This window comes from Monodelphis domestica, chromosome 6 (assembly GCF_027887165.1).
Source record: "Monodelphis domestica isolate mMonDom1 chromosome 6, mMonDom1.pri, whole genome shotgun sequence".
Classification (NCBI taxonomy): Eukaryota; Metazoa; Chordata; class Mammalia; order Didelphimorphia; family Didelphidae; genus Monodelphis; species Monodelphis domestica.
This window is the reverse complement of record NC_077232.1, coordinates 266,747,603-266,762,483: the sequence shown is the minus strand read 5'-3', so window position 1 is coordinate 266,762,483 and position 14,881 is coordinate 266,747,603. Positions and strand designations below refer to the sequence as shown.

At 35.0% G+C, this 14,881-nt stretch overlaps 1 protein-coding gene across 3 annotated transcripts in view; it reads right to left on the bottom strand.

The window, feature by feature from the left end:
* Positions 1-14,881, bottom strand: part of KLHL8 (kelch like family member 8) — an 85,984-nt gene that overhangs the window by 32,209 nt on the left and 38,894 nt on the right. For all 3 annotated transcript variants that reach the window (XM_007495925.3, XM_007495926.3, XM_001370703.5), the window contains exon 2: positions 10,588-10,948. In XM_007495925.3, the coding sequence (XP_007495987.2) occupies positions 10,588-10,851 (264 nt within the window). In that variant the 5' untranslated portion in view covers positions 10,852-10,948. The remainder of the gene's footprint in view (positions 1-10,587; positions 10,949-14,881) is intronic.

Sequence of the window (14,881 nt, the reverse complement as noted above, 5' to 3'; positions counted from 1 at the left end):
GAAGTGAATGAAATCTTAGAAAAATTAGAATTAATAGACATATGGAGAAAAATAAATAGGGATAAAAAGGAATACACCTTCTTCTCAGCACCACATGGCACATTCACAAAAATTGACCATACATTAGGTCACAGAAACATAGCACACAAATGCAAAAAAGCAGAAATAATGAATGCAGCCTTCTCAGATCACAAGGCAATAAAAATAATGATTAGTAATGGTACATGGAAAACCAAATCTAAAACCAATTGGAAATTAAACAATATGATACTCCAAAACCGTTTAGCTAAAGAAGAAATCATAGAAACAATTAATAATTTCATCAAGGAAAATGACAATGGCGAAACATCCTTTCAAACCTTTTGGGATGCAGCCAAAGCGGTAATCAGAGGCAAATTCATATCCCTGAAAGCTCATATTAACAAACAAGGGAGAGCAGAGATCAATCAATTGGAAATGCAATTGAAAAAACTCGAAAGCGATCAAATTAAAAACCCCCAGCAGAAAACCAAATTAGAAATCCTAAAAATTAAGGGAGAAATTAATAAAATCGAAAGTGATAGAACTATTGATTTAATAAATAAGACAAGAAGCTGGTACTTTGAAAAAACAAACAAAATAGACAAAGTACTGGTCAATCTAATTAAAAAAAGGAAGGAAGAAAAGCAAATTCACAGCATTAAAGATGAAAAGGGGGACAGCACCTCCAATGAGGAGGAAATTAAGGCAATCATTAGAAATTACTTTGCCCAATTATATGGCAATAAATACACCAATTTAGGAGAAATGGATGAATATATACAAAAATACAAACTGCCTAGACTAACAGAAGAGGAAATAGAATTCTTAAATAATCCCATATCAGAAATTGAAATCCATCAAGCCATCAAAGAACTTCCTAAGAAAAAATCCCCAGGGCCTGATGGATTCACCTGTGAATTCTATCAAACATTCAGAGAACAATTAACCCCAATACTATACAAACTATTTGACATAATAAGCAAAGAGGGAGTTCTACCAAACTCCTTTTACGACACAAACATGGTACTGATTCCAAAACCAGGCAGGTCAAAAACAGAGAAAGAAAACTATAGACCAATCTCCCTAATGAATATAGATGCAAAAATTTTAAATAGGATACTAGCAAAAAGACTCCAGCAAGTGATCAGAAGGATCATTCACCATGATCAAGTAGGATTCATACCAGGGATGCAGGGCTGGTTCAACATTAGGAAAACCATCCACATAATTGACCACATCAACAAGCAAACTAGCAAGAACCACATGATTATCTCAATAGATGCAGAAAAAGCCTTTGATAAAATACAACACCCATTCCTATTAAAAACACTAGAAAGCATAGGAATAGAAGGGTCATTCCTAAAAATAATAAACAGTATATATCTAAAACCAACAGCTAATATCATCTGCAATGGGGATAAACTAGATGCATTCCCAATAAGATCAGGAGTGAAACAAGGATGCCCATTATCACCTCTACTATTTGACATTGTACTAGAAACACTAGCAGTAGCAATTAGAGAAGATAAAGAAATTGAAGGCATCAGAATAGGCAAGGAGGAGACCAAGTTATCACTCTTTGCGGATGACATGATGGTCTACTTAAAGAATCCTAGAGATTCAACCAAAAAGCTAATTGAAATAATCAACAACTTTAGCAAAGTTGCAGGATACAAAATAAACCCACATAAATCATCAGCTTTTCTATATATCTCCAACACAGCTCAGCAGCAAGAACTAGAAAGAGAAATCCCATTCAAAATCACCTTAGACAAAATAAAATACCTAGGAATCTATCTCCCAAGACAAACACAGGAACTATATGAACACAACTACAAAACACTCGCCACACAACTAAAACTAGACTTGAACAATTGGAAAAACATTAACTGCTCATGGATAGGACGAGCCAATATAATAAAAATGACCATCCTACCCAAACTTATTTATCTATTTAGTGCCATACCCATTGAACTACCAAAATACTTCTTCACTGATTTAGAAAAAACCATAACAAAGTTCATTTGGAAGAACAAAAGATCAAGGATATCCAGGGAAATAATGAAAAAAAACACATATGATGGGGGCCTTGCAGTCCCAGACCTCAAACTATATTACAAAGCAGCAGTCATCAAAACAATTTGGTACTGGCTAAGAAACAGAAAGGAAGATCAGTGGAATAGACTGGGGGAAAACGACCTCAGCAAGACAGTATACGATAAACCCAAAGATCCCAGCTTTTGGGACAAAAATCCACTATTCGATAAAAACTGCTGGGAAAATTGGAAGACAGTGTGGGAGAGACTAGGAATAGATCAACACCTCACACCCTACACCAAGATAAATTCAAAATGGGTGAGTGACTTAAACATAAAGAAGGAAACCATAAGTAAATTGGGTAAACACAGAATAGTATACATGTCAGACCTTTGGGAGGGGAAAGGCTTTAAAACCAAGCAAGATATAGAAAGAATCACAAAATGTAAAATAAATAATTTTGACTACATCAAACTAAAAAGCTTTTGTACAAACAAAACCAATATAACTAAAATCAGAAGGGAAACAACAAATTGGGAAAAAATCTTCATAGAAACCTCTGACAAAGGTTTAATTACTCATATTTATAATGAGCTAAATCAATTGTACAAAAAATCAAGCCATTCTCCAATTGATAAATGGGCAAGGGAAATGGATAGGCATTTCTCAGATAAAGAAATCAAAACTATTAACAAGCACATGAAGAAGTGCTCCACATCTCTTATAATCAGAGAGATGCAAATCAAAACAACTCTGAGGTATCACCTCACACCTAGCAGATTGGCTAACATAACAGCAGAGGAAAGTAATGAATGCTGGAGGGGATGTGGCAAAGTAGGGACATTAATTCATTGCTGGTGGAGTTGTGAATTGGTCTAACCATTCTGTAGGGCAATTTGGAACTATGCCCAAAGGGCGACAAAAGAATATCTACCCTTTGACCCAGCCATAGCACTGCTGGGTCTGTATCCCAAAGAGATAATGGACACAAAGACTTGTACAAAAATATTCATAGCTGCGCTCTTTGTGGTGGCCCAAAACTGGAAAACGAGGGGATGCCCATCAATTGGGGAATGGCTGAACAAACTGTGGTATATGTTGGTGATGGAATACTATTGTGCTCAAAGGAATAATAAAGTGGAGAAGTTCCATGGAGACTGGAACAACCTCCAGGAAGTGATGCAGAGCGAGAGGAGCAGAACCAGGAGAACATTGTACACAGAGACTAATACACTGTGGTATAATCGAACGTAATGGACTTCTCCATTAGGGGCGGTGTAATGTCCCTGAACAACTTTCAGGGATCCAGGAGAAAAAAAAAACACCATTCATAAGCAAAGGATAAACTATGGGAGTGGAAACACCGAGAAAAAGCAACTGCCTGAATACAGAGGTTGAGGGGACATGACAGAGGATAGACTTTAAATGAACACTCTAATGCAAATACTATCAACAAAGCAATGGGTTCAAATCAAGAAAACATCTAATGCCCAGTGGACTTACGCGTCGGCTATGGGGGGTGGGGGGGAGGAAAAGAAAATGATCTATGTCTTTAACGAATAATGCTTGGAAATGATCAAATAAAATATATTAAAAAAAAAAAAAAAGAAACACAAACTGCAACAAGGAAAAAAAAATACATAGGTAACCCTGTACTAAATTAAAGACAGATTGTTGGTGTGGAAAAAAATCAGATCTATGATGAATGTTTCAAAGTGAATTTCTACATATATGTTTATAATAAAAACAGTAAAGAAACCAAAATAAGCCAAAAAAAATCAGCAACTGTGACAAAAATATTTTAAGGAAATTTCTTGGGATGGGGAGCAGGGGAAGGATTGAACTATCTACCTCCACAATTAAATGGTATGTGCTTAAAGCTCTCTGGCTACTGTAGAATCCCAGTTGACCCATTATATAGGTCTCCTTTTAGATACCATCTAAATCTCATATTGGTTTCAGGCCTGAGTGTTTTGATTGCTATCCACTTCCCTCCTTTAATCCAGGCATCAGGCCCTGAGGGGCTTCATATGGCTAGTTAAATATGGAATGAATTAAAGGTAGGGTGGTCCTTGCTAGTACATTCCTAAAGGAATTGATGCCTAGCATTAATTTGGCCAGAGATCACTAAACCTCAAGAGGATACAATGAAGGTAGGTGCAAGTAATGTTAAATTCAAAGTAATGAAAAAATATCAGAGGGTAAGAGAATCCCAGGATAAAAACTTCAAAAGAAGAGAATTAAGCATGTAGAATGCCAGAATATAAAACACATTTAACCAAAAGAAACCTGAAAATGGTTGGGAAGACCAATAAAAAAATCTAAAGAGATAACTGAATTTGAGAGGCAGCTAGGTGGTTCAGTGGATTGAGAGCCAAGACCTGAGATGGGAGATCCTGAATTCAAATCTAACTTCAGGAACTTCCTGGCTGTGTGACCCTTGGCAAGTCACTTAACCTTACAGCTCATCTGCCTTGGAACCAACACATAGCACTGATTCTAATATAGAAGATAAGGGCTTTTTTTTTTTAAAGATAAAGTGAATTTGGTGTTGTTTAGACCATTTGGTCTTGGCAAAGATCCTGGAGCAGTTTGCTATTTCCTTCTCCAGCTCATCTGAAAGATGAGGAAACTAAGACAAACATGGTTAAGAATTTGCAGTCACATAGCTGGCTAAGTGTTTTTTAGGCCAAATTTGATCCTACATCATCCTTACTCCAGAGTATTCACTTGTGCCATCTAGCTGCCCCACAAGTGAAATGAAAACTTCATGATTTAAAACTAAAATAGAAACTGTAATATAATTATAATAATAGGTTTACTCTTTAACTAGGTAAAATTTAAGAGAATAGTAAATATTTTGAAATATCAGCTATCAAAAAATAAAACAAAAAAAATAGCCAGACAAGGAAAACTGCATATAAAAAGACAATTTGAAAACAAAAAACTTGAATGCCATATTTTAAAGAATCATAACAAAAACTTGATAAGTAGTATTGGAATCAAATTTCAAGGTGAAAACTTAGAACCATAGGTCCTCAAAGAACCTCAAGTACCACCACCTATCTAACATACCTAGAAATATATTTTCAAGGTCTAAGTCTCAAAGAAATAATAAGTGGCCAGGAAGAGCTATCTTTTATTAAAGAACTGTAACCACTTAAGATTATTTATCAAATATTCAAAATGAAAGTAATAAAATGCAAACAAAGATAACCTACATTAGTAACTTACTCTGCAAACCTACAAGGAAAACAAAATGGAAGTTTAATAAAATTATGACTTCTAAATATCGCCACTGTTGAAAATGAATGTAGTATAGTTTTCAAAAAGTATATGCATTAGTGCATTCAAGGACTGAGTGAAAATCAGTCTTGGAATTAAGTCCCTCCTCAGATGCTTACTGTTTCTCTACTCAGCTTACTTTATCTCTCAGTCTCAGTTTCCTTATCTGTAAGACTGAGTTAATAATAGCACCAGTCTTATGGAATTGTTATGAAAACAAAATGAAATAATATTGTTAAAAAATCTTTTGCAAATCTTAAAGTGTGATATAAATGTTAGCATTATCATTATTAAATATTTACATTTTAAAAGAAGGAAAAAGAGACTGAATGGAATTCCATCAACTGAGGGTCAATGAGGAACAAAGAGTAGGAAAAAGCCATGCTTCCAAACTATTACACTATTCATATAACCTTTGATCCAAGAACACTGCTACTAGGCCTATGCTCCAAAGACACCAAAGAAAAAGGAAAAAGATCTACATTAAAAACAATATTTATAGCAGCTCTTCTTATGACAGTAAGGAACTGGAAATTGGGGAGAGACTCATCAGATAGGGAAATGTTGACCATGTTATGATATATGAATGTGATGTAATACGATTGTGCCATAAGAAATGAAGGAAATGGTTTGAAAACTTCTGGAAAGACTTATACAAACTGATAAAAGTGAAGTGAGTAGAACCAGAACAATTGACAACAATACTATAAAAGTAACAGCAATACTGTAAAGACAAAAGACTTAATAATTCTGATCTACACAATGACTCCACAGTTCCAAATAATCCATGATGAAAAATGTCTTACCTCTCCAGAAGGAAAAAAATACTTAGAAGGTAGGCTAAAAAGGTCTGTTTCCCCAGGGTGAGGGTGGAGCACAGAATAGATCTGTGATGGCAGCAGAGATCTCAGATGGCATGGGGGTATGACCAAGAATCACCTACCTAGCAAAACTGAAATAATCCTTCAGAGAAAAAAAAAGGGAAACTGAATTAAATAGAATACTTTTAAGTATTCCTTATGAGACTCAAGAGAAGCATAAAAAAGCAAAAAGAGAAATCATAAAGTTAAACTGTGTTCCTATACAAGAGTATGATATCTCTAATTCATAGAAGGACAGTTAGAAGGAATGTGGAGAACATTCTGAATGTGAGTTGACTATGATGGGATAATTAAAAGAATAAAATAGGGGGCCAGAAAGAGGGATGCACTGGGATTAGAAGAGAAGGGAAGAGCTCGGAGGATGGGGTAAATTATCTCACAAAAAAGAGGTGTGGAAGGAAGAGCTTCTACACTGGAGTTGTGGTAAATTGGTAGTGGACAATGCTTAATACTCTCATAGGAAAGAGTTCAAAGAGGAAATATAACATACACACTCAGCTGGGTACAGAAATCTATTTTACTCTACGTGGAAGTGGGGGGAGTAGATAAGAGAAGGTGGGATCTGATAAAAAAAGGTGGATTGGGGGAAGCAATGGTCAGAAAGAAACAATTTTGAGGAAAGACAAGGTGAAAGAAGAAAAAAAGGAGGATAAATTGGGGAAAAATAGGATGGGGGAAAATACACAATTATAATTGTGAACACATTTTAATGGAAAGTTTCTCTGATATATTTCTCAAATATAGAGACCTAAGTCAAATTTATAAGAATACAAAGTCATTCCCCAAATTATAAATGGCCAAAGGATAGAAACAAGCAGTTTTAAGATGAAGAAATCAAAGTTCTCTAGACATAAGAAAAAAATGCTCCAAAATCACTATTGATTAGAGAAAAGCAAATTAAAACACTTCTGAGGTACCACCCTCATACTTAACAGATTGGCTAATATGTCAGAAAAGGAAAATCAAATATGTTAAGAGGGGATGTGGGAAAACTGAGAAACTAATGCATTGTTGGTAGAGTTGTGAATGGATCCAACCATTCTGGAGAACAATTTGGAACTACGAACTGTGCATTCTCTTTGACTCAGCAATTCTACTACCTCATCTCTATCTCCATTCTCTGGGCCAAAAAAAAAAAAGGAAAAGAGGAAATTGAGGCGATGTCCATCAATTAAGGAATGTCTGAATAAGTTGTAGTTTATGATTGTAAAGGCGTACTATAAAAAATGACAAGCAGGATGATTTCAGAAAAAATGAATTGATGCATCTGAAGTGAGCAGAACCAGAAGAACATTATGCATAGTAACAGCAATATTGGACAATGATTGACTGTGAATGACTTGCCTATTGTTCAGCAATAAAATGATTCAAGACAATCTTGAAGGACTCATGATGAAAAATGCCATCCTTACAGGAAAACAATTGGTGGAATCTGAATGCAGACAGAACAAGGAATACTTTTAAATTTTGTTTTTCTTTCTTTTTATTAATTATTTTATTTTTTATTAATAACATGGAAATATATTTTGTGTGATAATACATGTATAAATCAGACTGAATTGCTTGTCAGCTCCAGGAGTGGGGAAGGAATGATGGAGGGAGACAAAATGGATCATGACTTTGGAAAATTTATGTGGAAATTTGATATTAAAATTTAATAAAGAAAAACACAAATATTTTCCATTTCCTCCTCAATTACATGGGGAAAAATATTCTTTTAATGTTTGGGCTTTTTTAAGTTCGAGTCAAATTCTCACTCTCTATCCCCAACTTAAATGGCAAGCAACCTGATACATGATACAGATTTACATGTGTAATGATGTAAAACTTTCCATTATTAGTCATTTTGTGAAAGAGAATTAGAACAATCAAAAGGAAATTAATAAAATGAATGTCTCAGCCTGCATTCAAACTCCATCAATTTTTTCTCTGGAGGCAGAAGGTGTTTTTCATGATGAGTCCTTGAGGACAACTGTATTGCTATGAAGTTGTCATTCATAAATATTCATATAATATTGCTCTTACTGTGTACAATGTTCTCACTTCATTTTGCATCAAGGTCTTTTCAGGTTTTCCTTAAATCATCCTTATAATTTCTTACTGCACAATAGTATTCCATCACAATCACATACCACAACTTTTTTAGCCATTCCCCAATTTATGGAAATCCTTTCAGTTTCCAATTCTTTGTCACCATAGAGTTGTACAAACAGGTCCTGTTTCCTTTTTAAAATCTTTTTGGGATGCAGACCTACTAGTGATATTACTGGATCAAAGAGAACGCACAGAATGGAACAGGACATAGTTCCAAATTGCTCTCCAGAATGCTTAGATCAGTTATATGGAAATATGTTTTGCATCTTTGCACATTTATAATATATCAAATTACATTGCCTTCTCAATGGGGGTAGAAGGAAGGGAAGGAGAAAATTTGGAATTAAAAAATTTTAAAATTAATATTAAAAATTGTTTGGAAAGAACATAGTTTAAAAAACTCTATAAAGTTTTTTAAAAATTAATCTTAAAAAATGAAAAATAACATTACTTTTCTTCACTCAATAGTGATCAATGGAAATTAAAGAGCAAGGAAGAAATTTTTCACTGAAGATCTAAAGTACAGTACAGACTTTTGTTCCTTTGTTCATAGTCCCCCATCAAGATGCCAACAGATCTCTATTACAGAATTGAAATACAAAATTCTGCTTGGATTTAAAGGCCTCTTTCAATTGGATCCTGCCTACCTTTCTAGATTCTTACATTTTATTCCACATATTCTGTACGTAACCAAGTGGCACTTTTCTGTGTGTAGGACATGCCATCATCTCCTAAATGTACATTTTTATTGGCTATCCCCTAAGTTTGGAATGCCATCTATTCTCTTTCATGCCTCTGGCTTCATTCAAATTTCAAGGAAAATCTCACCTTCTATAAAAAAACCTTTCCCAGTACCTTCCAGGCTGAGATTGCCTCTAATTTACTCTGAATGCATCTGATATGTACACAGCTGTTTGCATGTTTCCCTCCCAAGGTTAAACGGGAGCTCCTTGAAGACAGTGAGTTTTTGCCTCACTTTGTACCTCCAGTATTTAGCACAGGGACTGGCACATAGTAAGAGTTTATAAGCATTTGTTAATATAGCTTGAGATTTTTAATAGAAGCAGACAGCTTGACCAGCTGAAAGTTCACATTTACAATCTTTCTGATGAAAATTGAGATTACACCAATGATCACAATATAGTACAATGAACACCTAGACCCAATCGGAAATTCCTAGGGACATTAAAAATGAAGACACTCTGCAGTTTTGCTATAGTAATAAGAGAGTGTTTCCCTTTCAACAAATGCTTAAGTGCTTACTGTATGTAACAGACAGACAGAAAGATAAAAGGGACACAGTGAAGTTCACCTGGTCTTAAGAAACATATATCTATTAGGGAGGTAAAAACTACATAGATAAGTATAAATATGAGGGGAGTGGAAAGAGTAAAATATAGACCAAAGAAAGTGCTCCAGGAAAATCTGAAGAAAGAAAGAACACTTTAATTTGTGGAGAGCCAAGAGAAGCAATGACAGAACAGCAGAGGGGGGGAAAGGGTAAGCATCTAAAAGATAAATACAATCCCTCTTCTATATGATTTTAATTGATAATATAAGCAAGATTCAGTTTCTATTCATTACATTTATACTTGTAAAAAAACCCCACATTTTATGAAAATAAGAATGATGACTCGTGTTTAGATGGCATCTTTGGGAAAGAGCCTCTCTCATATTAGCTAAGCTGGTCTGCGTATGATGGACACACTGTCCATTGAAAGGTCTATACTCTGACATTTTGGCTTAGGGTGTTCTGCCTCATGCTAGTGGCTCGGTATATTGCTAAACTCCCCACCCACCGTGATTTGCACTTTCCCAGACCCCATCCCATCCCCAGTTGAAGTCTGTTGCTTGCTCTTCCCAGCTTGGTTGCAAGAAACTTATAATAGTAGTTCTATCCCAGGTGGTGCAAATATGCCTCCTCTCCTCAGAGTCCTGGAGTAGTAAAGAAAATATAAGATGAAGGAGTAGAAAAGAGAATGAATAGGCAGAAAAATCCAAAACTCTGAGGAATGGGTATTCTCTCCTGACATCAGTTTAAACATTTAGGGTCCCAAATGCTCATGGCAAATGATACTGCTCCACAAACCAAAAAACATGGAGTACAATTGACTGAGTCTTACCAGACTCACTAGGCTGGCATGGCTTTCATGAACCAAGGGTCATCTTGATAGCAAGATGAAGCATCAGACTAGGGCAGTGTAACAGGAAAAGTTTAAGACTGCCACATAACAAAAAGTAAAAGAATGGGAAAAAAATGCAATACTACCTTCAGTGTCACATCACAAAGTTCACCATCTTCATAAAATCGTAGGAGTGAACTGTGAAAATCTTTCCAAGCTTCATTGGCTTCAAATGTATAAGATTCTTCTCTATTACCATCAATATTTGAGGATATGTCCTCCTGCTGTCGGTGAGGTGGCTGCTGCTGCTGGTTTTTTCCTTTTATCAAATAAGTCTTAGGTGGTTCTGGGCACAAAGATTCTGAAGCCATTGTCAACATTTCTCTTTCAACATTGATTTGTTCACACATTTTCCACTGATTTTTAAAAGTTTTTTTTGGGGGTGAGGAGAAATAGAGCCCATTGATCTTCACATACTTTTCACGTTCAGTTCAATTTGCCACATCCCTATTAGTAGACAAAGAGGGGAAAAAAACCCATCATTAGTTACATTTTGCTTATTCCCTAGATCATGAAAATGCTTATTCTCTCTATCATGAAAATCAAAGGCAAAAAAATATTTCAAGTATCAGGGTAGAGGCTCAATACACTTCAGATACCAATTCCAAATGTATTTATATAATTAATTCTCATCAGAATTAGTCAAATTATCTTGAAGCACAATGAATTAGATGCTTGTGACATGTCAACTATCATTTGAAAGTCACTGTTCTTGATAAGAGCAAGGATGTTAAATTTAGGCTAGTCAGAGATCATCCTCAATAATTTTAAAAGATATTCTTAAAATATTTTTAAAAGACATTCATTTCATAAAAATAAATCTAGTTAAAAGAGATAGGGAAGGTAATTACATCCTGATAAAAGGCAGTATAGACAATGAGGAAATGCCTGTACTCAATATGTATGCACCAAATGGCATAGCATCCAAATTTCTAAAGGAGAAACTAGAGGACCTCAAGGATGAAATAGATGGAAAAACTATACTAGTGGGAGATCTGAACCTTCCTCTATCTGAACTAGATAAATCAAACCAAAAAATAAATAAGAAAGGGGTGAGAGAAGCGAATGAAATCTTAGAAAAACTAGAGTTAGTAGACATGTGGAGAAAAATAGGGACAAAAAGGAATACACCTTCTTTTCAGCAGCACATGGTACATTCACAAAAATTGACCATGTATTAGGGCACAAAAACATTGCAAACAAGTGCAAAAGGGCAAAAATAATGAATGCAACCTTCTCAGACCACAATGCAATGAAAATAATTAGTAAGGGTACATAGAGAGATAAATCAAAAATTAATTGGAAATTAAATAATATAATTCTCCAAAAGCAGCTAGTTAAAGAACGAATTGTAGAAACAATTAATAACTTCATTGAAGAAAATGACAATGGTGAGACATCCTTTCAAAACCTATGGGATGCAGCCAAAGCAGTACTCAGGGGGAAATTTAGATCCTTGAGTATATATATAAACAAATTAAGAAGGGCAGAGGCCAATGAATTGGGCATGCAAATTGAAAAACTAGAAAGTGAACAAATTAAAAATCCTCAGATTAAGACTAAATTGGAGATCCTAAAAATCAAAGGAGAAATTAATAAAATTGAAAGTCAAAGAACTATTGACTTAATAAATAACACTAGAAGCTGGTACTTTGAAAAAACAAATAAAATAGACAAAGTACTAGTCAGTCTAATTAAAAAAAGGAAAGAAAAAACCAAATTGACAGTATCCAAGATGAAAAGGGAGCCCTTACCTCTAATGAAGAAGAAATTAAGGCAATCATTAAAAACTACTATACCCAATTATATGGCAACAAATATGGCAATCTAGGTGATATGGGTGAATACTTACAAAAATATAAATTGCCTAGACTAAAAGAGGAAGAAATAAATTACCTAAACAACCCCATATCAGAAAAAGAAATTGAACAAGCCATCAAAGAACTCCCTAAGAAAAAATCCCCAGGTCCAGACGGATTCACAAATGAATTCTATCAAACATTCAAAGAACAGCTAACCCCAATACTACACAAACTATATGACAGAATAAGCCAAGAAGGGGTTCTACTAAATTCTTATTATGACACAAACATGGTACTAATTCCAAAGCCAGGCAGGCCAAAAACAGAGAAAGAAAATTATAGACCAATCTCCCTAATGAATATAGATGCAAAAATCTTAAATAGGATACTAGCAAAAAGACTCCAGCAAGTCATCACAAGGGTTATCCACTATGATCAGGTAGGATTCATACCAGGAATGCAAGGATGGTTCAATATAAGGAAAACCATCCACATAATTGACCATATTAACAAGCAAACTGACAAAAATCCCATGATTATCTCAATAGATGCAGAAAAAGCCTTTGATAAAATACAACACCCATTCCTATTGAAAACCCCAGAAAGTATAGGAATAGAAGGGCCTTTCCCAAAAATAATAAACAGGATGTATCTAAAACCATCAGCAAACATCATCTGCAATGGGGATAATCTAGAAGCCTTCCCAATAAGACCAGGAGTCAAACAAGGATGCCCATTATCACCTTTATTATTTAATATTGTACTAGAAACACTAACAGTAGCAATTAGAGAAGAAAAAGAAATTGAAGGTATTAAAATTGGCAATGAGGAGAGCAAGCTGTCACTCTTTGCAGATGATATGATGATTTACTTAAAGAATCCTAGCGAATCAACCAAAAAGCTAGTCAAAATAATCAACAACTTTAGCAAAGTGGCAGGATACAAAATAAACCCGCATAAGTCATCAGCATTTCTATATATCTCCAACTGTAACAGTTAAAAGAGTTGGTTGTCATAAACTGTTTCAGAATAAAGATTGGTTGACTTAAACTGTGACCGCAGAAATATGGTTTCAAGACATTGTCTTGAGTTTAATCAAATATAAAGTGGTTGCCAGGGAAAAATTCCCAAATATGAAGTCAGCTGGGTTTTTATGGAGATTTTAATTAATACAAATAAGGAATTAATGAAAGAGAGAGAATAAGAGGAAACAATGAGAAACGGGTTAGGCTGGCCTAACCCTGAGTTTAATTAAGTCCATTAATGAATTAGTGGACTGATTGATAAGTTTTATGGGGTAAAACTCCCATCTGATTGATAAGAAAACAGAGGTACAGAAAGACACATTGCTACTAACAAAGACAGCATTTAAATTTTTTTCGGCCTTGAAGTCCTTTATTCTTTCCACTCTAAACATGTTGCCTCCAGCTATCAAGAGAAAAGTATAGTGAATTTGATAAAAACTGCTGGGAAAATTGGAAGATGGTATGGGAGAGATAAAGTTTGGATCAATATCTCACACCCTATACCAAGATAAACTCAGAATTGGTGAATGACTTGAATATAAAGAAGGAAACTATAAGTAAGTTAGTTGAACCCAGAATAGTATACATGTCAGGTCTTTGGGAAATTTTGATTACGTTAAATTAAAAAGTTTTTGTACAAACAAAACCAATGTAACTAAAATTAGAAGGGAAGCAACAAATTGGGGAAAAAATCTTCACAACAAAAACCTCATAACAAAAACAAAAAGGTCTAATTACTCAAATTTATAGAGCTAAATCAATTGTACAAAAAAATCAAATGATAAATGGGCAAAGGCAAAGGACACGAATAGGCAATTTTCAGTCAAAGAAATCAAAACTATTAATAAGTACATTAAAAAGTGTTCTAATCTCTTATAATTATAGAGATGCAAATCAAAACAACTCTCAGGTATCACCTCACACCTAGCAGACTGACTAACATGACAGCAAAGGAAAGTAATAAATGCTGGAGGGGATGTGGCAAAGTTTGGACATTAATGCACTGCTGATAGAGTTGTGAATTGGTCTAACCATTCTGTAGGGCAATTTGGAACTATGCCCAAAGGGTGCTAAAAGACTGTCTGCCCTTTGACCCAGCCATAGCACTGCTGGGTTTATACCCCAAAGAGATAATAAGGAAAAAGACGTGTACAAAAATATTCATAGCTGTGCTCTTTGTGGTGGCAAAAAATTGGAAAATGAGGGGATGCCCTTCAATTGGGGAATGGCTGAACAAATTGTGCTATATGCTGGTGATGGAATACTACTGTGCTCAAAGGAAAAATAAAATGGAGGAATTCCATGTGAACTGGAACAACCTCCAGGAATTGATGCAAAGTGACAGGAGCAGAACAAGGAGAATACTATACACACAGACTGATACACTGTGGTACAATCGAATGTAATAGACTTCTCAATTAGTGGCAATGCAATGATCCTAAAGAACTTGGAGGGATTTACAAGAAAGAACACTATCCACATTCAGAGGAAAAACTGTGGGAGTAGAAACACAGAAGAAAAATAACTGCTCGATTACATGGGTCGAGGGGGAT